The sequence below is a fragment of the Salvelinus namaycush genome, chromosome 16 (assembly GCF_016432855.1).
Source record: "Salvelinus namaycush isolate Seneca chromosome 16, SaNama_1.0, whole genome shotgun sequence".
NCBI classification, from domain to species: domain Eukaryota; kingdom Metazoa; phylum Chordata; class Actinopteri; order Salmoniformes; family Salmonidae; genus Salvelinus; species Salvelinus namaycush.
In genome coordinates, this window is record NC_052322.1 from 4,418,101 (window position 1) to 4,443,866 (window position 25,766).

The 25,766-nt window shown below is 43.4% G+C and overlaps 1 protein-coding gene across 2 annotated transcripts in view; it reads left to right on the plus strand.

Moving 5' to 3' along the window:
* Nucleotides 1-24,567, plus strand: part of LOC120060918 (zinc finger protein 281-like) — a 30,426-nt gene extending 5,859 nt beyond the window's left edge. The window contains exons 2-8 of one of the 2 annotated variants that reach the window (XM_039010349.1): nt 4,690-5,159; nt 6,388-6,486; nt 6,668-6,785; nt 7,472-7,555; nt 19,506-19,624; nt 20,208-21,844; nt 22,423-24,567. In XM_039010349.1, coding sequence (XP_038866277.1) covers nt 4,737-5,159; nt 6,388-6,486; nt 6,668-6,785; nt 7,472-7,555; nt 19,506-19,624; nt 20,208-21,844; nt 22,423-22,783 — 2,841 coding nt within the window. In that variant the 5' untranslated portion in view covers nt 4,690-4,736 and the 3' untranslated portion in view covers nt 22,784-24,567. Of the gene's footprint in view, nt 1-4,689; nt 5,160-6,387; nt 6,487-6,667; nt 6,786-7,471; nt 7,556-19,505; nt 19,625-20,207; nt 21,971-22,422 lie in introns of those variants that run through there. The other variant, XM_039010350.1, reaches the window with a different exon arrangement.
* Nucleotides 24,568-25,766: the final 1,199 nt, after the last annotated feature.

Consider the following 25,766-nt stretch of genomic DNA (forward strand, 5'->3'; position numbering starts at 1 on the left):
TTGTGTTAATTCAAGTAGACTCTCATGTAATTATCCTGCCCTCTAAAAAAATGTGACGTGAAAATGTGCCTGATATTATCAAATAACATTTTTTTGATTTTTTGTCACATACACATATTTAGCGGATATTATTGCGGGTGTAGCAAAGTGCTTGTGTTCCGAGCTCCAAACGTGCAGTGGAATATAACAATGCACACACATCTGGAATTAATGGAATAAAGAAATATATAAATATTAGGACGAACATTGTCTGAGTGTCATTGACTAAAATAGAATAGAATACAGTATATACATATGAAATGAGTAAAGCAGTATGTAAACATTATTAAAGGGACTAGTGTTCCATTTATTTAAGTGACCTGTGATTCTATGTATAGAGGGCAACAGCCTCTAAGGTGCAGGGTTGAGTAACCGGGTGTTAGCCGGCTAGTGATGGCTATTAATTTGTGTTGGGCTGGCCTGGGTTTAGCCCATGGTTTGGGTGTAGCTTAAAAGCAGTGGTGGGAAAAGTACCCAATTTTCATACTTGAGTAAACGTAAAGATGCCTTAATAGAAAATAACTGAAGTGAAGGTCACCCAGTAAAATACAACTTGAGTAAAAGTCTAAAAGTATCTGGTTCATACTTAATGCAACCGCTGTGTCAGATTTCAAAAAAACTTTACGGAAAAAGCAAACCATGCAATAATCTGAGACGGCGCTCAAAAATATAATAAAATTAGCCGCCATTTGAGTCAACATAAACCAGAAATTACATGATAAATGTTCCCTTACCTTTGATCTTCATCAGAATGCACCCCCAGGAATCCCAGGTCCACAATAAATACTTGATTTGTTCGATAATGTCTGTTATTTATGTCCAATTAGCTACTTTTGTTAGCGCGTTTGGTAAACAATTCCAAAGTCACGAAGCGTGTTCCCTAAAAGCTGACGAAATGTCCAAAAGTTCAGTAACAGTCAGTAGAAACATGTCAAACGATGTATTGAATCAATCTTTAGAATGTTGTTAACATAAATCTTGAATAACGTTCCAACCGGAGAATTACATTGTTCCATCGCTCATCTGAAGTCAGAGGTCCCTCCCATGTGAACGCGCATGGTCAAAGCATGATGAGGTCATGGCAGACCAGACTATTTCCTGTCTCCTTCGGCCCCACTTCACAGTAGAGGCATCAGACAAGGTTCTACAGACTGTTGACATCTAGTGGAAGCCGTAGGAAGTGCAAACTCATCTACATCCCACTGTGTATTCAATAGGGGCTGTTTTGAAAATCGACCAACCTCAGAATTCCCACTTCCTGTTTGGATTTAATCTCAGGTTTTTGCCTGCCATATGAGTTCTGTTATAGTCACAGACATCATTCAAACAGTTTTAGAAACGTCAGAGGGTGTTCTATCCACTACGAATAATAATATGCATATATTAGCAACTGGGACTGAGGAGCAGGCAGTTTACTATGGGCACCTCTGTGTACCTTTCATCCAAGCTACTCAATATTGCCCCTGCAGCCATAAGAAGTTAACAGGCTCAAGCAAGCTTTTAGAAAACGGCAGCCGTACCTTTTCGTAGGCTATTAGAACATTTGGGAAATAGGCAACCGTTCAAAACTTTCATTTGTCTTAAAGCGTTTATGATAGGCCTAGTAGGAGGATCGGTTATTGGCCACAGCTGCTTGTTCCATTTTTGGTGTAGTCAAGCAGTTAAGCTTTGCCGTAGCTTACTGAAGTGGGCGTTAGGTAGCCTAGTGGTTAGAGCGTTGGGCCAGTAACTGAAAGGTTGCTAGATTGTCAGCTCGGGGATTCAATGTAAAAATATGTTGTTCTGCCTCTGAACAAGGCAGTTAACTCACTGTTCCTAGGCCGTCATTGTAAATAAGAATTTGTTCTTAACGGACTTGCCAAGTTAAATAAAGGTTAAATTAATTTTTTTTAAATAAAAAGTAGTTTCTTCAATCTTTGTTGACCCGATGAGATATTTGGCACGGCTAGTAATGGCCTTGATTTCACTTCGCTGCTGTGATAACCTCCCCTTGCACTTTGCACGATAGCAGTGGGCTAGGCAATTTAGTCTAAATGTGTCCCTCTTTAAATATTTGCCATTTAGTCAGTGGTTAATAGCCTAATCATGGCAATTTTATTTAGCCATAGCCTCCAGGCATTTGGAAATGTGGGCTATGCTACATGGAACATTAGCCAATTATATTTGCTAACAAATTGCTTAAACAAGAATCAAGCATTTCACGGGAAAGTCTACACACGTTGTATTTGGCCCTTCTGACGAATAAGATCTGATTTGAGAAGTGGTGTTAAAAGGTCTTGAAAGGAACCACAATACACAGGTTTAGCTTGAGAACCTTAACCCAGACACGATTTCATAGCCTCACTCCATAGAAATAAGAATTACTCAAGCATTTTGTTCCAGATAGGCGAAGCCCAATAAATTCAATCAAGTAATTAATGGATGACTGTAAGCACACTGACTACATTCACCTGGGGCCAGTCTAGCCCTATGGTCAGGGTTAAACCAATACCTTACAACAAGATTGCAGCCTTGCAGCCGATATCCTCAGTATAACTGTCCTGTTTTGTTAGATTCTTTCTCTCCTGCAAATAGCCGCCGGAGAAAGCAACTCGTCTAATAAACGCAGCATAAGAAGAAACGTCACTGTCAACTGCGTTTATTTTCAGCAAACTTAACGTGTCAATTTTTGTAGAATAATTGTGAAGACATAACTATGATGTAACACGTATGGGATCATGTACTAACCAAAGAAATGTTAAACAAATAGAATGCCGAGAGTGTGCAAAGCTGTCAACAAGGAAAAGCGTGGTTACATGAAGAATCTCAAATATAAAATATATTTTTTAACACTTTTTGGTTACTACAAGAGTCCATGTGTTCATAGTTTTGATATCTTCATTATTATTCTGCAATGTAGAAAATAGTGAAAATAAAGAACAACATTTGAAGGAGTAGATGTGTCCAAACTTGACTGGTATTTTATTATCTCACTCAAGATGTTTCCATAACGTGGATCTATACATAGCCTGATACAGTTAGAGGTTTACATACACCTTAGCCAAATACATTTAAACTCAGTTTTTCACAATTCCTGACATTTAATCCTAGTAACAATTCCCTGTCTTAGGTCAGTTAGGATAACCACTTTGTTTTAAGAATGAAATGTCAGAATAATAGTAGATAATTATTTATTTCAGCTTGTATTTCTTAAATCACCTTCCCGGTGGGTCAGAAGTTTACATACACTCACTTAGTATTTGGTAGAATTGCCTTTAAATTGTTATCTTGGGTCAAATGTTTCGGGCAGCCTTCCACAAGCTTCTCACAATAAGTTGGGTGAAATTTGGCCCATTCTTCCTGACAGAGCTGGTGTAACTGAGTCAGGTTTGTAGGCCTCCTTGCTCGCTCACGCTTTTTCAGTTCTGCCCACAAATTTTCTATATGATTGAGGTCAGGGCTTTGTGATGGCCACACCAATACCTTGACTTTGTTGTCCTTAAGCCATTTTGCCACAACTTTGGAAGTATGCTTGGGGTCATTGTCCAATTGGAAGACCCATTTGCGACCAAGCTTTAACTTCCTGACTGATGTCTTGAGATGTTGCTTCAATATATCCACATAATTTTCCTAGCTCATGATGCCATCTATTTTTGAAGTGCAACAGTCCCTCTTGCAGCAAAGCACCCCCACAACATGATGCTGCCACAACCGTGATTCACGGTAGGGATGGTGTTCTTCGGCTTGCAAGCATCCCCCTTTTCCTCCAAACATAACAACGGTTATTATGGCCAAACAGTTCTATTTTTTTTTTTCATCAGACCAGGGGACATTTCTCTAAAGTAGATTCTTTGTCCCCATGTGCAGTTGCAAACCGTAGTCTGGCTTTTTTATGGCGGTTTTGGAGCAGTGGCTTCTTCCTTGCTGAGCGGCTTTTCAGGTTATGTCGATATAGGACTCATTTTACTGTGTATATAGATACTTTTCTTCCTGTTTCCTCCAGCATCTTCACATGGTCCTTTGCTGTTGTTCTGGGATTGATTTGCACTTTTTACACAAAAGTTCGTTCATCTCTAGGAGACAGAATGCGTCTCCTTACTGAGCGGTATGACGTCTGCGTGGTCCCATGGTGTTTATACTTACGTACTATTGTTTGTACAGATGAACGTGGTACCTTCAGGCGTTTGGAAATTGCTCCCAAGGATGAACCAGACTTGTGGAGGTCTACAATTTTTTTTCTGCGGTCTTGGCTGATTTCTTTTGATATTCCCATGATGTCAAGCAAAGAGGCACTGAGTTTGAAGGTAGGCCTTGAAGTACATTCACAGGTACACCTCCAATTGACTCGAATGATGTCAATTAGCCTATCAGAAGCTTCTAAAGCCATGACACAATTTTCTGGATTTTTCCAAGCTGTTTAAATGCCCCGTCAACTGAGTGTATGTAAACTTCTGACCCACTGGAATTGTAATACAGTGAATTATTAGTGAACTTTTCTGCCTGTAAACAACTGTTGGAAAAATTTCTTGTGTCATGCACAAAGTAGATGTCCTAACCGACTTGCCAAAACTATAGTTTGTTAACAAGAAATTTGTGGAGTGGTTGAAAAACGAGTTTTAATCACTCCAATCTAAGTATGTAAACTTCTGACTCTCTTCCCTTCTCTTTAAGGACACCCCTACCTGGCCCCATCTAGTGTTTCCCCTCCTGCACTTGCCATGAGTATTATCCAAGACAAGCTAGGCAACGAGTTCCTGCAAAGCAACGGGGGCATGGACCCCAACTTCGCCCCGGGTATGCTCATGTTTAGTCACCTGCCGCCCGTCACCAGCTTCACCTGCCTGACTTCGCAGTCAGTCATGGGGGGCAACCAACCCCAGGAGATTATCCTAAAAAAGGAACGTGACTCTCCTCCCCACGCCGGCAGCTTCCTCCATGGCATGGGCATCAAGCAGGAGCGGATGAGCGAGCTGGATTACCGTGTGCCCCTCTATGGTGGAGGAGGACTGGGTGGCAGCTGTGGCGGAGGGGGCATGCGGAAGGGCAATGAGATGCTGGAGATGCAGTTTGGTGGAGGCCACCACCACAACCATCAGAACATGCTCCTGCATGACCTCAGCAACGGCCGAATTGGAGAGCTGGTGAGAAAGCCAAGTTTATTGTGGGCGTTGTAGTTTGTGGCTGATAAGGGGCATCAGTCAATAAATATAGTTTGTTGATTGGTTACGTATACTTTTTAACGTTTTCCACTTTGGTACTCCCAGTGTTTTTTCTGTATCAAGGAGGATTTGAGGTGGTGGGTGTGGCTGTATTTCGAACAACATTTTAGAGGCGCCCATCTTGGTGCTCTACTTTATTTATGTATATTTGTTACATTACAGCCTTTTTTTTCACCTCGTCAATCTACATACAATACCCCATAATGACAACGCAAAAACACGTTTTTAGAAATGTTGGCAAATTTATAAAATAAACTGCTATGTTATATTTACACAAGTATTCAGACCCTTTGCTATGTGACTCGAAATTGAGCTCATGTACATCCTGTTTCCAATGATGGTCCTTGAGATGTTTCTACAACTTGATTGGAGTCCACCTGTGGTAAATTCAATTGATTGGACATGATTTGGAAAGGGACACACCTGTCTATATAAGGTCCCACAGTTGACAGTGCATATCAGAGCAAAAACCAAGCTATGAGGTCGAAGGAATTGTTTGTGGAGCGCCGAGACAGGATTGTGTCAAGGCACAGATCTGGGGAAGAGTACCAAAACATTTCTGCAGCATTGAAGGTCCTCAAGAACACAGCCTCCATTCTTAAATGGAAAAAGTTTGGAACCACCAAGGCTCCTCCTAGAGCTGGACCCCTGGCCAAACTGAGCAATCAGGGGAGAAGGGCCTTGGTCAGGGAGGTGACCAAGAAACCGACAGAGCTCCAGAGTTCCTCTGTGGAGATGGGAGAACCTTCCAGAAGGACAACCATCTCTGTAGCCTCACGTCTGGAGGAAACCTTGCACCATCGCTATCATCTCTGTTGTGAAGCAACGGTGGTGGCAGCATCATGCTGTGGTGATGTTTTTCCATGTGTAATCACGCCAGCCCAGGACCTCTACTTCTGGGCTTCTTCACTTGTGGAATTGTTTGAGACCAGCCATCCAGACAGCTGATGAAACTGAGCAGTATTTCTGTCTATAATAAAGTGCTTTTTCGGGCAAAAACTGAGATTTTTTTACAGCCTGCCCATGTCAGAAAAATCCCTGATTCCCTCTCTAAAGATAGAAATCTGTTATCAGTATAGGACCGATAGCTCCTTTTGAGAATATTCACACTGTATATGGTATCTGTCTACATGACCAACCTTGTCCTCAGGTGTCTGGAAGACCAGTGAAAGGGACAAAAGAGTCGTCGGGAAGAAGACGGAAGAGCGACGGGGAAGGGAAAGCCAGAAGAAAACGTGGAGAACACAAGGTAGAACCCAACACATCTCTAGCGTTCACATTCATTTGAGTCAAAGCCACCAAAATGTCGTACAACAGTTCACTTTTGCGGTAGTCATGTCAACCCCCTCACACAACACGTTTTTTTATACTTCGACGTAGCAGCACAACCGTGTTATTCTGACTTTTCATTCTGTCGCTCACCTGCACAGACGTTGGACGGCGACGGGGGCGGCCAGTCTCCCAACTCCAAACCACACATCTGCGAGCACTGCAACGCCGCCTTTCGCAGCTCCTACCACCTCCGCAGACACGTACTCATTCACACAGGTGAGAGGCTTTCATTGATTTTTGCATGAGATTTCTTTGTTCATTTGGTGCATTTGTTTTAGCGTGACTGGCACTGGGTGGGTGAAGTGTGTACTTTTTAGATCAATCTATTGGTCCTAAACTGAAATCCTCACCCACCCAAGGCACCAGGTGAACTAAAATAAATGCACCCAATATCCCTGATTTGAGTAGCATGGATGTGATCATTTGTGTGATGCAATGAATATTCTCTAAATGCTGAGGTAATGTAAATGACTCACATTTCTTGCAGGAGGTCTGACTCATTGACGCAAAGGGAAATTCTGTTATTTTTTGTCTTTAAAGTGAATGTTCAGCCAAATTACAAATTTATATATAAATGTCCTTACCTTGAAAGTGATCTATGGACAAGGAGAGATTGCAATTCACGCTTTAGTTTCAGGAAACAAGACACCAAAGTGTGGATTGCTGTTTTTGTCCTATGATTTCAAGGTAAGGAAACCAATCTAAATGTGTCATTTGGGGGAACCATCCCTTTAGGATTTCACTCTTTAACTTAACATTTTCTTCTTCTGCAGTGTTACTCCAAATGATCCAATTTTATCAACTGACACTCCCCACCCTTCTTGAGTAAAGCCAACCTCTGCTTTCCCTCACTGATAGTCAATTAATGTGGAGAGTGGGTGATTGTATTTCTGATGGCACAGGTGAGAGGCCTTTCCGGTGCAGTCAGTGTAACATGAGCTTTATCCAGAAGTACCTGCTGCAGCGGCATGAGAAGATCCACAGCGGTGAGTTTTGCCCTTAACATATGACAGTCAAAGCTGTGGTCAATTCCATTTAAATTCAAGAACTAATCTCAAATTCAGAGGCAAAATTGGAATTTCAGTTTACTTCCCAACATGAAATTGAACCCAGCGTGCAATTTAAAACGTTTCAGCTGAGCATTTCATGCTTTTTGAGGTCGTTTAGATTATTCAAAAATAATCATGGGTTTTCTATTTTGGTTTTGATGATTAAAAAAATAAAAAATCAATGTGCTATTCGCATTGTGGATTGAATGCTGTAACAATACAGAATTAAGCAATTAATATAAGTCCCATGATGGTATCGACTGCCCCATTGTTGCTTATCACTTACAGTACCAGTCAAAAGTTTGGACACCTACTCGTTAAAGAGTTCTTTATTTTTACTATTTTCTACATTGTAGAATAATAGTGAATACATCAAAACTATGAAATAACACACATGGAATCATGTAGTAACCAAAAAGTGGTATTTTTCAAAGTAGCCACCTTTTGGCTTGATGACAGCTTTGCAAACTCTTGACATTCTCTCAACCAGCTTCATGAGGTAGTCACCTGGAATGCGTTTCAATTAACAGGTGTGCCTTAAATGTTAATTTGTGGAATTTCTTTCCTTAATGTGTTTGAGCTAATAAGTTGTGTAGTGACAAGGTAGGGGTGGTATCCTGAAGATGGCCCTATTTGGCAATAGACCAAGTCCATATTATGGCAAGACCAGCTCAAATAAACAAAGATAAATGACAGTGCATTACTTTAAGACATGAAGGTCAGTAAATCTGTAAAATGTCAAAAACTTTGAACGTTTCTTCAAGTGCGGTCGCAAAAACCATAACGCTATGATGAGACTGGCTCTCATGAGGACCACCACAGGAAAGGAAGACCCTGAGTTACCTCTGCTGCGGGGGATAAGTTCATTAGAATTACTAGCCTCAAACTGCAGCCCAAATAAATGCTTCACAGAGTTCAAGTAAGACACATCTCAACATCAACTGTTCAGAGGAGACTGTGTGAATCAGGCCTTCATGGTCGAATTGCTGCAAACAAACCACTACCAAAAGACACCAATAATAAGAAGAGACTTGCTTGGGCCAAGAAACACAAGCAATGGACCTTAGACCGGTGGAAATCTGTCCTTTGGTCTGATGAGTCCAAATTTGAGGTTTTTGGTTTCAATCGCCCTGTCTTTGTGACACAGAGTAGGTGAATGGATGCTCTCCGCATGTGTGGTTCCTTCCGTGAAGCATGGAGGTGATGGTGTGGGGGTGATTTTCTGGTGACACAGTCAGTGATTTATTTAGAATTCAAGGCACACTTAACCAGCATGGCTACCACAGCATTCTGCAGCGATACGCCATCCCATCTGGTTTGGGCTTAGTGGGACTGGCATTTGTTTTTCAACAGAACAATGACCCAACACTCCTCCAGGCTGTGTAAGGGCTATTTGACCAAGAAGAAGAGTAATTGAGTGCTGCGTCAGATGACCTGGCCTCCACAATCACCCGACCTCAACCCAATTGAGATGGTTTGGGATGAGTTGGACCGCAGAGCGAATGAAAAGCAGCCAACCAGTGCTCAGCATATGTGGGAACTCCTTCAAAAGTGAAAAGCATTCAAGGTGAAGCTGGTTGAGAGAATGCCAAGAGTGCAAAGCTGTCAAGGCAAAGGGTGGCTACTTTGAAGAATCTCAAATATAAAATGTATTTAACACTTTCTTTGGTTACTACACAATTTCATATGTGTTATTTCATAGTTAAGATGTCTTCTATTCTACAATGTAGAAAACAGTAAAAATAAAGAAATCCTTGAATGAGTAGGTGTCAACTTTAGACTGGTACTGTATTAACCATAATTTATTCACATGAATTTACTTCAAAATATTTCAGTTGTGTATATTACATTTTGTCTTAGTTGATGGCTTTATTTAATACCAGAACATCTCATCTCTATAGAGCTGCTGTCTGACAATCCCAATTTTAGTAGTTCTTGAAAGTAAATCATAGTTTTTTGACTGCTGAATACAAATACAAACTATCAAAATCTAAGATCAGGGGTCAGTGACCCAGTTACTGGAGTTTCGCAGATACTGCAGGATTATGTCCCACCTAGGCACCACACTGAGCTACTTAGCTAATTGAGCAGTTCAGTGATTGCCTAAATTCAACACACCTGGTTTTCCAGGTCGGATAAATCTAAAACATGAAGTGCCTGCAGCACTCTAGGACATGACTTAGATAATGTATTTTCATGTAGAGAACTCGCGAAGCACCTACTCTGTATCCCTCTCGTGCATTCGTCTCTCTTTTACGTAGCCGGCGTAAAAGAAACACAGGACGGACAAGTATGCTCGCAATGGATTGTAGTTAATTGCCACATTTTCTTCAACTATGTAGAATATTGATTGGCCTGTTTGAAACTACAGCTCCCTACTACATAGCACATTTAGGGCTCGATCTGATTTATCTCTTGAGAAACTGCAATGTGCTTATTGAGCTTACAGGGGAAAAAAGTACGAAATGGAATTAAAATACATTTTCATCTCCAAGAACAGCTGAAGGATATCCAGGAAAACATAGCTAAAATGCTGTCAATGCTCACCAAAACAATCTTGTTTAAAAAAGGAAAGCAGTCTTTTGTATCAGATATGCATATTCAGGGCAGGAGTGTGGGCGAACAAGACAACAAAGTTGGAATCCTGGAAACAAAGGTGCAAACTTTAGAAGATTAACTGGATCTGCGAGAAAACCGATCGAGACAAAATATGAGAAGAATGTCTCTACTGGAAGACAAGGGGAAAAGGGACCTGTCCAGCTACGTGATCAAGCTGATATCGGTGGAGCTTGGTGTGGATGTATCAATGGAGGATCTGGAGCGATGACATCGAATCAGCATGAAGCAGAAGAACGCTAAATACCCTTACATGGTAATCTTTAAGCTGTGTAACTGTCAGACCAAAGTCAACATTCTGAGGGCATGGGGAAAGGAGATCAAGGGCCAGTCCATTCAATTCGTCCAGGACCTGTCTGCTAGGCTAAGGGAAGAAATACAATTCTGATCAGACAGTCACTAGAGGGAAAAGGTCTTAACTCTGATTCCCGGCAGTACTGTGGGTATGTAAGGGAACACAGAGAAGGGAGTTTAAGTGCCAGTGAACACCTGAATATGCTGCAGGAAACCTTTCCACTTGAGGGCTGAGGAGAGGCAGGAGCGGAAAAAAACATATCCACACTAGGCTACCTACAGTGATGCCCAAGACAGCTTATTGTAAATTGAAACCATATTTCCCCCCCCCCCCCCCCAATACAATCTAGATTATATTGTCCCCAAGTAACTTCCCCCCTAGGAAGTAATGATAGAATTAGCTGATGCCAATGAGATACATGGACACTGAAAATGCAATACAAAAGAGGAAATACAGCATGTAAGTCTAATTGTCAGTTCTATAGATTTGTCTGTGCATATGAATGGGAAAGTGAATCAGGGTGAATGTGTATGGGTGGGAGAGTGTGTGTGAAGGAGAATGAGTAAGGTAGATGTATAGAGGAGTGTAAATGTTTTTGAAAAGGAGGGGGAAAAGACTGAGGTTGGGAGAAACTTGCCCTGGGTCGGTAAGGGAGGGGAAGGTGGTGATAAGCTTGGCTTGGTGGTGGGGCTGGCAAGCTTGGTAAACGATGGGATGGTAGGACTTGTAAACTGAATAAGAGTTCTGGACAGATTAGGAAAATATGTGGAATCATTGTTTGTCATGACTAAAATTGTAATGATGGGTATTGGTGAGAATGGAGAGGGGCAATATCCGGGGGATTGGGATGGGGTGACTGGGAGGGTATCAGGCACCTCTGAGGTGTTCGTGGGACCTCCAGTCATCCCATTTCAGTTTCTCAAGAGATCCATTCACCCCAAGTAGACCCTCACCAGCCTCCTATACTTTTACTTATAAGGTAAAACAAACCAAACACAGCACTTAAGTTGCAGTCTTTTTTCAGATATGTGTACAATGTATGTATCCACAGGTTTTTTGGGGGTACATTAGGAGAGCACTCTGCACTAAAGGCATAGCACCTCAAGTACAAAATCATACTTTGCTTTGTTTTTTGTTAATGTCTGCTCAGCCCACATGCCCACGTGCTGTATATATGTAATGTATACAATAACTATGTATTTATACTATGATATTCCAATTCTATGGGATGTCCACCACCCTCATACACTACATGACCAAATGTATGTGGACACCTGCTCGTTGAACATCTCATTCCAAAATCATGGGTATTAAAATGGAGTTGGTCAACCCTTTGCTGCTATAACAGACTCCACTCCTCTGGGAAGGCCTTCCACTAGATGTTGGAACATTGCTGTGGGGTCTTGCTTCCATTCAGCCGCGAGCATTCGTGAGGCTGGGCACTGATGTTGGGCGATGAGGCCTGGCTCGCAGTCGGCATTCCAATTCATTCCAAAGGTGTTCGATGGGGTTGAGGTCAGGGCTCTCTGCAGGCCAGTCAAGTTCTTCCACACCGATCTCGACAAACCATTTCTGTATGGACCTCGCTTTGTGCATGGGGGCATTCTCATGCTGAAACATGGGGGGGAGCAGAGGGAGATGAGTGAAAACACATTTGAGAAACCAAGGCTGTTGTATGTGCCGATTTTAAGAATGTGGTGATTGACAGTCGAAAGCCTTGGCCAGGTCGATGAAGACGGCTGCACAGTATTGTCTTTTATTAATGGCGGTTATGATATCGTTTAGGACCTTGAGCATGGCTGAGGTGCACCCATGACCAGCTCGGAAACCAGATTGCATAGCGGAGAAGGTACGGTGGGATTCGAAATGCTCTATAATCTGTTTAACTTGGCCTTCGAAGACTTTAGAAAGGCAGGGCAGGATAGATATAGATCTGTAGCAGTTTGGGTCTAGAGTGTCTCCCCCTTTGAAGAGGGGGATGACCGCGGCAGCTTTCCAATCTTTAGGGATCTCAGACGATACAAAAGAGGTTGAACAGGCTAGTAATAGGGGTTGCAACAATTTCGGACGATAATTTTAGAAAGAGGGGGTCCAGATTGTCTAGCCCAGCTGATTTGTATGGGCCCAGATTTTGCCGCTCTCTCATATCTTCAGATCCTCAGCTATCTGGATTTGGGTGAAGGAGAAGCGGGGGGGGGGGGGGGAGCTTGTGCAAGTCGCTGCAGGGGGTGCAGAGTTGTTGGTAGGGGTAACCAGGTGGAAAGCATGGCCAGCTGTAGAAAAATATTTATTGAAATTCTCGATTATTGTAGTTTTATCCGTGGTGACAGTGTTTCCTGGCTTCAGTGCAGTGGGCAGGAGCTGGGAGGAGGCGCTCTTATTCTCCATGGACTTTAGTGTCCCAAAACTTTTTGGAATTAGTGCTACAGGATGCAAATTTCTGTTTGAAAAAGCTAGCCTTAGGAACGCTGACTGACCAGTGTATATTGGTTCCTGACTTCCCTGAAAAGTTGCATATCGCGGGGGCTATTTGATGCTATTGCAGTACGCCACAGGATGTTTTTGTGCTGGTCAAGGGCAGTCAAGTCTGGCATGAACCAAGGGCTATATCTGTTCTTAGTTCTACATTTTTGAACGGGGCATGCTTATTTAAGATGGTGAGGAAAGCACTTTTAAAGAATAACCAGGCATCCTCTAATGACTGGATGAGGTCAATATCCTTCCAGGATACCCGGGCCAGGTCGATTTAGAAAGGCCTGTTTGCAGTGTTTTAGGGAGCGTTTGACAGTGATGGGGTGGTCGTTTGACTGCTGGCCCATTACAGACGCAGGCAATGAGGCAGTGATTGCTGAGATCCTGGTTGAAGACAGCAGAGGTGTATTTAGAGGGCAAGTTGGTCATGATGATATCCAAGAGGGTGCCCATGTTTACGGATTTAGGGTTGTACCTTGTAGGTTCCTTTAATTTGTGTGAGATTGAGGGCATCTAGCTTAGATTGTCGGATGGCCGGGGTGCTAAGCATATTCCAGTTTAGGTCGCCTAACAGTACAAACTCTAAGGTCTAAGGTCACAGTGGCGGTGTTTTGTTTTAGAAAGTGGTAGAAACTTATATCTGTTCCAGAGCTTGTAATAGATTACAGCAAGAAAATGGTTAGGCTTGATCAACTGAGGAGCTTGTTACAATGTTGGACGGACAGGTAGAAAATGGTTAGGCTTGACCAACTGAGGAAAATGGTTAGGCTTGACCAACTGAGGAGCTGTTACAATGTTGGACGGACAGGTGGAAAATGGTTAGGCTTGACCAACTGAGGAGCGGTTAGTGTTGGACGGACAGGTAGAAAATGGTTAGGCTTGACCAACTGAGGAGCTATGTTGGACGGACAGGTAGAAAATGGTTAGGCTTGACCAACTGAGGAGCGGTTACAATGTTGGACGGACAGGTAGAAAATGGTTAGGCTTGACCAACTGAGGAGCGGTTACAATGTTGGACGGACAGGTAGAAAATGGTTAGGCTTGACCAACTGAGGAGCGGTTACAATGTTGTACGGACAGGTAGGAAATGGTGGAGGTATGTGTTTTGGGGGATGCTCAACATTGCCATCATGAATGCATACATTGTGTGGGGGACCCTGCAAAGGCCCCTCCCAGAAACAGCAGGTGCTGGTCCCTGAAGGCATTCAAAATGCAGCTTGTGCATTCACTTTGTGATTTACAGTGCTTACGGGAAGTATTCAGACCCCTTGACTTTCCACTTTTTGTTACGTTACAGCCTTATACTAAAATCTATTAAATATTTTTATACTAGAATTGATTAAATGTCTACACAATACCCCACATTGACAAAGCAAAAACAGGTTTTTAGGAATTTTTGCCAATGTATTAAAATTTAAAAGAAACTTATTTACATAAGTATTCATACCCTTTGCTGTGAGACTTGAAATTGAGCTCACGTGCATCCTGTTTCTATTGATCATCCTTGAGATGTTTCTACAACTTGATTGGAATCCAACTGTGGTATATTCAATTGATTGGACATGATTTGGGAAGGCACACACGTCTATATAAGGTCTCACAGTTGACAGTGCATTTCAGAGCAAAAACCAAGCCATGAGGTCAAAGGAATTGTCCGTAGAGCTCCGAGACAGGATTGTGTTGATGCACAGATCTGGGAAGGGTACCAAAACAATTCTGCAGGATTGAAGGTACCCAACAACCGTGGCCTCCATTCTTAAATTGAAGAAGTTTGGACGCACCAAGACTCTTCCTAGAGCTGGCCGCCTGGCTGAACTGAGCAATCGGGGGAGAAGGGCCTTGGTCAGGGAGGTGACCAAGAAATGGCTGGTAACTCTGGAGTTCCTCTGGAGATGGTTTTCCTTCTGGAAGGTTCTCCCATCTCTGCAGCACTCCACCAATCAGGCCTTTATGGTAGAGTGGCCAGATGGCAGTAACTCCTCAGTAAAAGGCACATGACAGCCCGCTTGTAGTTTGCCAAAAGGCACTTAGCCTTTCAGACCATGAGAAACAAGATGTTCTGATGAAACCAAGATTGAACTCTTTGGCCTCAATGCCAAGCATCACGTCTGGAGGAAACCTGGCACCATCCCTATGGTAAAGCATGGAGGTGGCAGCATCATACTATGAGGATGTTTTTCAGCGACAGGGACTGGGAGACTAGTCAGAATTGAGGCAAAGATGAACGGCGCAAAGTACAGAGATCCTTGACATAAACCTGCTCAGGACCTCAGACTTGGGCGACGGTTCACCTTCCAACAGGACAACGACCCCTAAGCACACAGCCAAGACAATGCAGGAGTGGCTTCAGGACAAGTCTCTGAATGTCCTTGAGTGGCCCAGCCAGAGCACGGACTTGGACCCAGATCAAACATCTCTGGAGATACCTGAAAATAGCTGTGAGCGACGCTCCCCATCCAACCTGACAGAGCTTGAGAGGATCTGCAGAGAAGAATGGGATAAACTCCCCAAATACAGGTGTGCCAAGCTTGTAGCGTCATACCCAAGTAGACTCAAGGCTGTAATCTCAGACAAAGGTGATTCAACAAAGTACTGAGTAAAGGGTATGAATACTTACGTAAATCTGTTTTTTTTATTTTGAATACATTTACAAAAATGTCAACCTGTTTTTGCTTTGTCATTATGGGGTATTGTGTGTAGATTGCTGAGGGGGATTTTTTAAATAATCCATTTTAGTATAATGTATTCAAAATAAAAAACTGAATTACCAGATTTACGTAAGTATTCATACCCTTTACTCAGCAAAGCTGTCATCAAGGCAAGGGGTGGCTACTTTGAAGAATCTCAAATATAAAATATATTTTGATTTAACACTTTCTTGGTTACTACATGATTCCATGTGTTTCATAGTTTTGATGTCGTCACTATTATTCTACAATGTAAAAACGAGGGAAAACCCTGGAATGAGTAGGTGTCCAAACTTTTGACTGGTACTGTATTATTTAGCATTTCCAATTTATTTTCAAAACAGTTCATGTTTTTATCTTTCAAATAACAGTACGCCATTCGAAGTGGACTATCGTCCAGCGTGTCTTAACGACTGGATCAGGTGGTCCTGCGGCAGCTGCATTTGGACTTGCTTGACTTCCAGTGCCTTGATAGCTATGGTTAAAGTGCCTAACCAGCCTCCCAGTTGCAACAATCACGTAACACGCATACATAGTGAAGCTGTCTTGATGGTGAGTTGGAAGTGTGTGCGCAGGAGGCTGGTTAGGCAGGAGAATTGGCAGCCACAAAGTTGTGTGCGTTATCGTGGACGCGTGCCAACACAGGGTCATCGAGTCCCCATGTCTCAACAGCACTGGTCAGCTTCTCGGCGACGTCGTGTGTCTGATGGATAGACTCAGTCCCAGGACGACCGTTGATTCCGTCAAAGCTGTGAAATGTCTTGGTTATGTTGCTCTCGATGGTCAGCGCAGTCCAACAGTCAGTTGTGCGAGCCAACTTGTCGACTGTGGCTAGCTTCACTTTCAGCACTTTTTTTTTTCTTCTCCATAATGCTTTTCGATTTCTATTTATCGCACTTCTTGATGGCATGCATTTCTCTGGCTCAAGGTAAAGAACTCCCTAAAGCCACTGATTTGCATCATATTGCGCTCAATCATTCTACACAACAACTGTGTGATCACCTCAGACCGGCACGCATCACACCGTCTCCCCGCTAGAATCGACGTGATGGTCGGCTGCGAGCCATCCTCTACCGACATGGCATGCGGGTGTTTGTTCTTGATGTGGTGCTTCATCGTGCTGGTACTACTGCTGCATTTTTATTAACTGTCGCGAAGCTTGCAGCGAACTTCATCACCCTTTTGAACGAAAGTGTCCCACACAGAGCTGCGTTTGGCGTGCATCATTTCCCCTCAGTTCCCAAACAAGTTCTCTAGCGGAGGTGAAACCTTCCAAGTGCATTCTTGGATGTATTAGCGCCCTCTACAGTTAACATGTGTTTTCACACCAAAGACACAAATACACACGCGACCAATTTCATCACACAAAATTAGACAACTTAACCTATAGACCGATAAGCATGACAAGTCAAATGTATTTTCGGTGGCTAACCGACTAAGGGTTATCATCCCTAAATAGGTAAGATATACAACACTTTGCAGAGAGAACATATCCAACTGACAATCTCTTAGAAAACAATATAAGCTATTGGAACCAAGACTTAAAAGAACTGGTGTTGGCACAAGATTGAGAGGAAGTTGGAGTATAACTAATGAAATTACAGTTAACGAGAATGTACGCTTAATCCAGTATAAACTAATGTATAGAATTTAGAGATTCTACAGCACAACGGCATAATCATGTCAAGTGTAAAACTAACAATGATTCAATAATCCATGCTTTCTGGGAATGCTATAAAGTCTGGAAGTTGTGGGCGGCGCTAGGAAGTTGGCTGTCAGATCAAAAGTTTACATTGTAATACTTCTATTTGTCTGTATATTTCAAGACATGGCATATGGGGATGTAGTGAGAGACCCAATGGGCTGGATGATTCTCTTCTCATCTTGAAAAAAAACATATTTAACTTGGTAATTAATCCGCCTTCATTAACAATATGGGAAAATCGAATGATTTATTGAAATATTTCAATAGCATCGGTGACCGAGAAACTAATTGGTACAATATAAAGCCATGTGGCAAACAATAATGCACTAGGAATGGAGGTGTGAGCATGCGGGTCTGGGCAGAGGAGATTTTAGTTGTGTGTGTTTTTGTATTTGGAGTAATTTTTTATATACACTGCTCAAAAAAATAAAGGGAACACTTAAACAACACAATGTAACTCCAAGTCAATCACACTTCTGTGAAATCAAACTGTCCACTTAGGAAGCAACACTGTTTAACAATAAATTTCACATGCTGTTGTGCAAATGGAATAGACAACAGGTGGAAATTATAGGCAATTAGCAAGACACCCCCAATAAAGGAGTGGTTCTGCAGGTGGTGACCACAGACCACTTCTCAGTTCCTATGCTTCCTGGCTGATGTTTTGGTCACTTTTTGAATGCTGGCGGTGCTTTCACTCTAGTGGTAGCATGAGACGGAGTCTACAACCCACACAAGTGGCTCAGGTAGTGCAGCTCATCCAGGATGGCACATCAATGCGAGCTGTGGCAAGGTTTGCTGTCCAGGAGACAGGCCAGTACATCAGGAGACGTGGAGGAGGCCGTAGGAGGGCAACAACCCAGCAGAAGGACCGCTACCTCCGCCTTTGTGCAAGGAGGAGCAGGAGGAGCACTGCCAGAGCCCTGCAAAATGACCTCCAGCAGGCCACAAATGTGCATGTGTCTGCTCAAACGGTCAGAAACAGACTCCATGAGGGTGGTATGAGGGCCCGACGTCCACAGGTGGGGGTTGTGCTTACAGCCCAACACCGTGCAGGACGTTTGGCATTTGCCAGAGAACACCAAGATTGGCAAATTTGCCACTGGCGCCCTGTGCTCTTCACAGATGAAAGCAGGTTCACACTGAGCACATGAGCACATGTGACAGACATGACAGAGTCTGGAGACGCCGTGGAGAACGTTCTGCTGCCTGCAACATCCTCCAGCATGACCGGTTTGGCGGTGGGTCAGTCATGGTGTGGGGTGGCATTTTTTTGGGGGGCCGCACAGCCCTCCATGTGCTCGCCAGAGGTAGCCTGACTGCCATTAGGTACCGAGATGAGATCCTCAGACCCCTTGTGAGACCATATGCTGGTGCGGTTGGCCCTGGGTTCCTCCTAATGCAAGACAATGCTTGACCTCATGTGGCTGGAGTGTGTCAGCAGTTCCTGCAAGAGGAAAGCATTGATGCTATGGACTGGCCCGCCCGTTCCCCAGACCTGAATCCAATTGAGCACATCTGGGACATCATGTCTCGCTCCATCCACCAACGCCACGTTGCACCACAGACTGTCCAGGAGTTGGCGGATGCTTTAGTCCAGGTCTGGGAGAAGATCCTCAGGAGACCATCCGCCACCTCATCAGGAGCATGCCCAGGCGTTGTAGGGAGGTCATACAGGCACGTGGAGGCCACACACACTACTGAGCCTCATTTTGACTTGTTTTAAGGACATTACATCAAAGTTGGATCAGCCTGTAGTGTGGTTTTCCACTTTAATTTTGAGTGTGACTCCAAATCCAGACCTCCATGGGTTGATAAATTTGATATCCATTGATAATTTGTGTGATTTTGTTGTCATCACATTCAACTATGTAAAGAAAAAAGTATTTAATAAGAATATTTCATTAATTCAGATCTAGGATGTGTTATTTTAGTGTTCCCTTTATTTTTTTGAGCAGTGTATATATAATATATATATAACGAATAATTGAAATGTCAGTCAATTGTTTAAAAAAAAAATGAACATTTACCTAGATCGGTTAATCGCTCAGTACTAGCTTTGAGTGAGTAAATTTGGTTCCAACTGTTTCGGTTGTCCTATTAATTTCTCAGGAGAGAAGCCCTTCAGCTGTGACCAGTGTAACATGTGCTTCATCCAGAAGTACCACATGGAGCGACACAAGAGGACCCACAGCGGAGAGAAGCCATACAGGTGTGACACCTGCCAACAGGTCAGTTAGTCACAAGGGTAGCTAGGATTTACCCTCAAACCAGAAACATATTTGATTGACAACAGACCTGTGTTCAAATACTATTTAGGGTATTTTAATACTTTTAAAATGTCTCTGAAAATAAAGTATTTAGAAAAATGGCATAGATTTCAAGTAGTTGAATATTGGCATGTATTTGTAAATACTCATGTCAACACTCCATGCATTAAAACCCAGGTCTATTTGGTCCTAAGAGTATTTCAGATAATGTCTTCGGAAATAAGTATTTGAAAATGGTTTCAGCCATTTAAAGTACAAATACTAAAATACCCAGGTCGGATTGACAATATGCCAATTCTTGATGTCACACTGATGTTTGTCTCAATCTAGCCTATTTGTTTGCTCAAAATATAATGGATAATCCACAGTGTTGGATGCTTGCAACGTGCTCTGTTATCGCAGCCGTTTGGAACAGTAACGCTTGTTCGAGAGCAGTTTGTGTGTCTAACAGTGGACATACATCTTGTTGTCGTTTATCCATTTGCTCAATCGGGTGACTAGAACATTTTAAAATACTGTGCATCTCCCCCCGTTCCCCCTGTAGTTTTTCTCGAGGACAGACCGGTTACTAAAGCACAAGCGGACCTGTGGAGAAGCCTTAAAGAAGGGCCTAGACCCCAGCATGCTGCAGCTGGCCGACGCAGACATTGGCCACGGCAGCTACTCACTCACTCAGGGAAATGCTACTGCCACCTCTGGACGCAGGAGGGGCAAGTCCAAAAACGCAGGCGAAGGCATCGAGCGCAAGCGTAAGAGAACTGTGGCCGCCACCGTGTCGTCGGGAAGCCTGCAGGACTACGGCATGGAGTGCTCCGACCTCGGGCCCAGCATACAGGGTCGCACACCCAAGCTGGTCTTCAAGAAGGCCAATAAGTCCCTCAACTCCATGGAGGACGGGGGGCAGAAGCTGCTGTCTCAGAAGCAGGGCTCCATGGAGCTGTCGGTGGGCTCAGGGCTTGAGGCCATGGGCCTCCTCCAGGGCTCCTCTGGTGGGGGCGCCAAGCAGGCCCAGTCAGCCACCAGGCAGGCCCAGTCAGCTACCAGCAACAACTACGACGACGCCATGCAGTTTGTGAAGAAGCGTCGCTACCTCCAACATATGGCCAACAGCGACTATGGGGCACCCTCCCTCCACATGGGCCAGCCCCAGTCCAGCAGTGTGATTCAGGGCTCGCTGGGCCACCACAACGAGCCCACCATGGCCATGCTGGACGCCTTGCCCCTGGACCTCAAGCACCATGACAAGTCATGCATCCCGGACGAGGTGCTCCAGAGCTTGCTGGACCATTACAGCCACAAGTCAGACAACGCGCACCACCACCATAGTGACGTAAGCTTTGACCTCACCGACAGCAGTGGCCCGCACCACGTGGACCTGCAGCCGGCCGCACCTGTCACCCCAGAGCTGGATGACGACTCACCCAACGGCGGCGACAAGCAGGTGGTGATGAGCGAGTACTCCAAATTCCTACTGCAGGCCCTAGAGCGCACCAGCCACAGTGGGCCCTTCCCCACTCTGGGTCCCAGCAGGCCCTTCCCTCTGCTCCCTAGCAGCTCCAGCCCCACAGGGCCCCTCTTCCCTGACAAGCATCTCTACACTACATCCCCGCTGGAATGTGGCTACCCACCATCCATCTCCTTGCCGTTGCCCATCTCCACAGTCTCCTCTTCTTCGTTGTCATCCTCTAAGTCCCACTACGGCATGCTGGTAGGCTCCCTGTCCCAGCCGGCCTTCCACCGCAATGGCCTGGAGGCGGCTAGCCACCAGCAGCTCACCCCGTCTCAGGAGCTTACCGAGCAGCTGGAGAAGCAGCACCACTCCCATGGGTTCCAGCTCACACCCCAGGAGCTGACAGCCGCCGGCGGGGCCACCAAGGAGCAGGGGGCCAAGGGCAACAGGAGCAACGGCACCAACGGCTCCGGCAACTACGCCGACCTAGATGTACCCAAGGAAGTGGACCTTCGGGCTACCTACCAGATCGAGAACTTTGCCCAGGCCTTCGGCTCCCAGTTCAAGTCGGGCCGCCATACCCCGCTGGGTTACAGCGCTGGCCTCGGGCCCGAGGTCGACCAACGAATACGGGCTACTGTGTCAGAATTCTCAGGGTTTACCAGTTTGTTAACTGACGTCAGCGAGCCAGTTAGTACAGGATCGAAAACTGCAACAAGCCAAAGTTTCAGGTAAGGATTAAAAATAGGTGAACCTAGTTGTGGGTTTTGTTTTTCTTTGTGTTCCTATACCCTTCATTTTCTTCTTGTAGCGAGATTTAAAAAAAAAAAAAAAATGAAACACTGCCATTAAATGTTGATAACCAGAACTCTACCAGGGAAGGTCTTTAAGGCCTCAAATGCAATTTTTTGATATTCTTTTGTATCTGTATTTAGTCTTTATTTTGTTAGTGTAGTTGCTATGAAATGAACTAAACCTAGATTTGTATGTAATTTTAAAACAAAAAATTGGGGGGTAGCTATGAACTTAATTATTTTTCTTTCACCTGTAACCCCTTGTTTTTAACAATCATACAGTTGTAAAGTATTAATGAATGATGATAATTACAATAATAATTAAGTTTGTGTCAGGGAAAAGCCCAGAATTCAAATGGCAAAAAAAGTTATATATTGTCTGTTACAAGAATTGTATTACTCAGGAATTAAGGCAAAATTGTGTAATAAGAAGAACTTTGTATTATGAGATGCAACTGGCACACGTTTTACAGGTGTACTTTGAGACTACAAAGCTTTGTTGCTATTTATCCCAGGAGGAGGGCGGAACAAAAAGACTGCAACAACTTCAATGGATCTTCCTGTTCAGTTTTCCTCATCAAACCCTTTCCGCTACTTGTTATGGTACTTCTGTGTCAATGTGAAAACAACTGCTCACATTTCCTCCATAAAGGGCCACATGTAAAAGACTCGCAAACATGGATATTTATACACTCAATAACTCATGGTGTACACACCCCAGCCTCAACAGAAAGAGGTTTCAACCCAAGGACCTTGTTTTGTTTGTTTATATATGTGTTTGTGTGTGTGTCAAGTGGTGATATCTGTTTAGCCATGCACCCCTTTGGAATGCCCCCTTCAGTGGCCCATGACATGGAAACACACTGGCCCCATTAGCGACATTTCAACAATTATATTGTCACACATTTTTACCGCTTTGTCCTCCACTCCTGGCTGTTCCCTTTTTTTTGGCAATGGAAATCAAACAAGCGCTTTTGAAAAACAAAATTGTAATTGAAAACGAAAAACAACCCGACTCAATTAAGGATGTGCAAAACAGTGGTTTTTAATTGGAGGAGAAAATTGAACAGGGGTGGGTGGAAGAGAGCGTGAGGGTGTTCTGTAGGGAGGGTTCGACTGGGGTTGAACGGGTATGGCCGTGGCCATTTTAGATGTATAGTTGTGTTAGTCTTTTTGACTGTTTGGTCAGATGGAGGGGTTGTACAAATTATGTTTTGTTAGAATTGTGTGTTACCCATTGTTATGAGAGATGCAGGTATTATGCTGGAACTTTTTTTATTCCCACTCATGTACTAAGACTACTGGATGCAAAAATCAAACTATTTTTCCTTTATTTATTCTTGAAGATATTCTCCGGTACTTGAGTATACTTTTTAGCCAGGATTTCTCAAAGTAACGCCCACGAGCCAAAGGTGGTCCATGAAAATTGCGTACTGTGTCATATGTGCACCACGTCATTGCTTGCTCTCTCGCTCTATTGTGTGTGCGTCTTGCTAGCTGTCACTCAAATGGCGACGGGCTGAAGCTCATTTGCTGAAACTCTAATTGCTAGGGGGGGTAGATGTAAGCAAAATGGCGGCTCACATTTTCCTGAAAAGTCTCTTACAAACTTGGGGTTTCATGGCCAATTGAGGAAAGTCATTCTGCTCATATATTATGCATGTATGGACTACACAATGACACATCCAGTTCAAAGCTGGAGGTAAGAAAAATACTTGCTACTCGCCAAAGTGCTCGATCATGTCTTTAACCTAACAGTTTATTTTTACAGAATGTTTTGAAAATGCAAGTATTCACTGCACCTCAATCTGTCTTCACCCTATGAAATCAGGCCTAATACTGAAAAATATCCTCTGTGATATAGGCTGAACTTCACGTTATAAATCCCCCCCCCAAAAAATGCAGTCCTTCAAACATTGCGAGAATAAACAATGGCCTTTGTCTTCTGCGGCTCAAGCCATTTCTCTCCTGGCAGCCGGGGTTGATCTTTTCCTACATCTGCTCAGATCTCAGGAAACAAAAGTCTGGCTGGCCGGCCACTTCACTCCAAAACACACACTATGCGTTGAAAGAAAGAGCGAGAGGCTGAGAAACAAACGATAGGATTGACCTAAATATACCTCATATCACTGTTGAAGCTCCAGAAAGCAGCAACACATGTTTCATGTATGTAGTGAAAATACTTTTTGTATAGGTTAAACATTTTGCATAATCATGTAACACTGCTTGTGTTTACAATTTATAGAAGAGCATTTGACTCGTTGAAATGCAAAATGTATTATCTTTTTTTTGTCTGTAAAGCATTCACGCCAAGCAGTGTTGCATTCTAGGTGCCTCATAGAAACTGTCATTTCTCTTATGTTGTTATATCCTTTATTTTTGTTACTTGCCCTAAATGTTTTCATATCTCTAGAAGGATATTGTTTACAAAAATGTACAAAAAACACTAAAAGTTTGTTCATTTGGTTTCTTCCAATATGCATGATATGATGATTTTGTATGGCCCTTTTTTTCTGATCGTCACCCCACCTAATTGTAGCTGATGCTTCCCCATCCCTGTCCTTTTTGTTCTAGACCATTGTGATATGATTTACAGGGCTGTACATGTTACTGCATTTATAAACTGATTAGAGAAGCCAATAAACATTTTTTTTTACAAAGAAACGACTAGACTTTATTGGTGTAGTGAAGAGTGAAGTCTTTGAGACAATTGTCATTTTGTAATGGTTTGAACCACAAGACTAGCAAGAACTCACATTTTGGTGATTGGATTAACTCACAATTATCTTTTGCAAGATTTGATTTACAGGGGGTCTACGGGGAGAAGTGCACTCTCCAAAGAACAGGAATATCAACGTTAGCGTGATTTGAACCCTGATGCATGGCATTGTAGTATTACAAATCTTGCTAATATATTCTTTAATAAAAAATGTAAATGCTCTATCTATTCAAAGCAGACGCTAACAGCCGTATTCTGTGACTGGTAAGTGACCTGGCATAATCGTTCTCTACACCAGTGTTTCCCAACTGGGGGTATGTGGGGGAAAAAAAATATCTAAATGTGAAGAAAAATATTATTGGGAATATTACATATGTTCAAGTTATTTAAATATGAATAGGCAGGAAAACATTTACGGTGGTCACTGGCGTGAAATCTCTTGTTTTTATATTTATAGGGCTTTTTTACTTACGTTTTGGTGCGTGTGCATTGCACGGTCAACAAATCAAAGTTTTTATGTCAAGAAATAAAACAACAGTAAAAAGAAGTTGAAAATAACAGTAGTGAGGCTATATACAGACACCGGTTAGTCAGGCTGATTTGAGGTAGTATGTGCATGTCGGTATGGTTAGTGACTATGCATATATGATGAACAGAGTAGCAGTAGTGTAATAAAGGGGGTGGCGGGACACAATGCAGATAGCCCGGGTAGCTAATGTGCGGGTGCACTGGTTGGTCGGGCCAATTGAGGTAGTATGTACATGAATGTATAGTTAAAGTGACAATGCATATATGATAAACAGTAGCAGCAGCGTAAAAGAGGGGTTGGGTGGTACACAATGCAAATAGTCCGGGTAGCCATTTGATTACCTGTTCATGAGTCTTATGGCTTGGGGGTAAAAAGTGTTGAGAAGCCTTTTTGTCCTAGACTTGGCACTCCGGTAGCGCTTGCCATGCGGTAGTAGAGAGAAGTCTGACTGGGGTGGCTGGGGTCTTTAACAATTTTTAGGGCCTTCCTCTGACACCGCCTGGTGTAGAGGTCCTGGATGGCAGGCAGTTTAGCCCCAGTGATGTACTGGGTCGTACGCACTACCCTCTGTAGTGCCTTGCGGTCAGAGTGCATTACCAGGCAGTGATGCC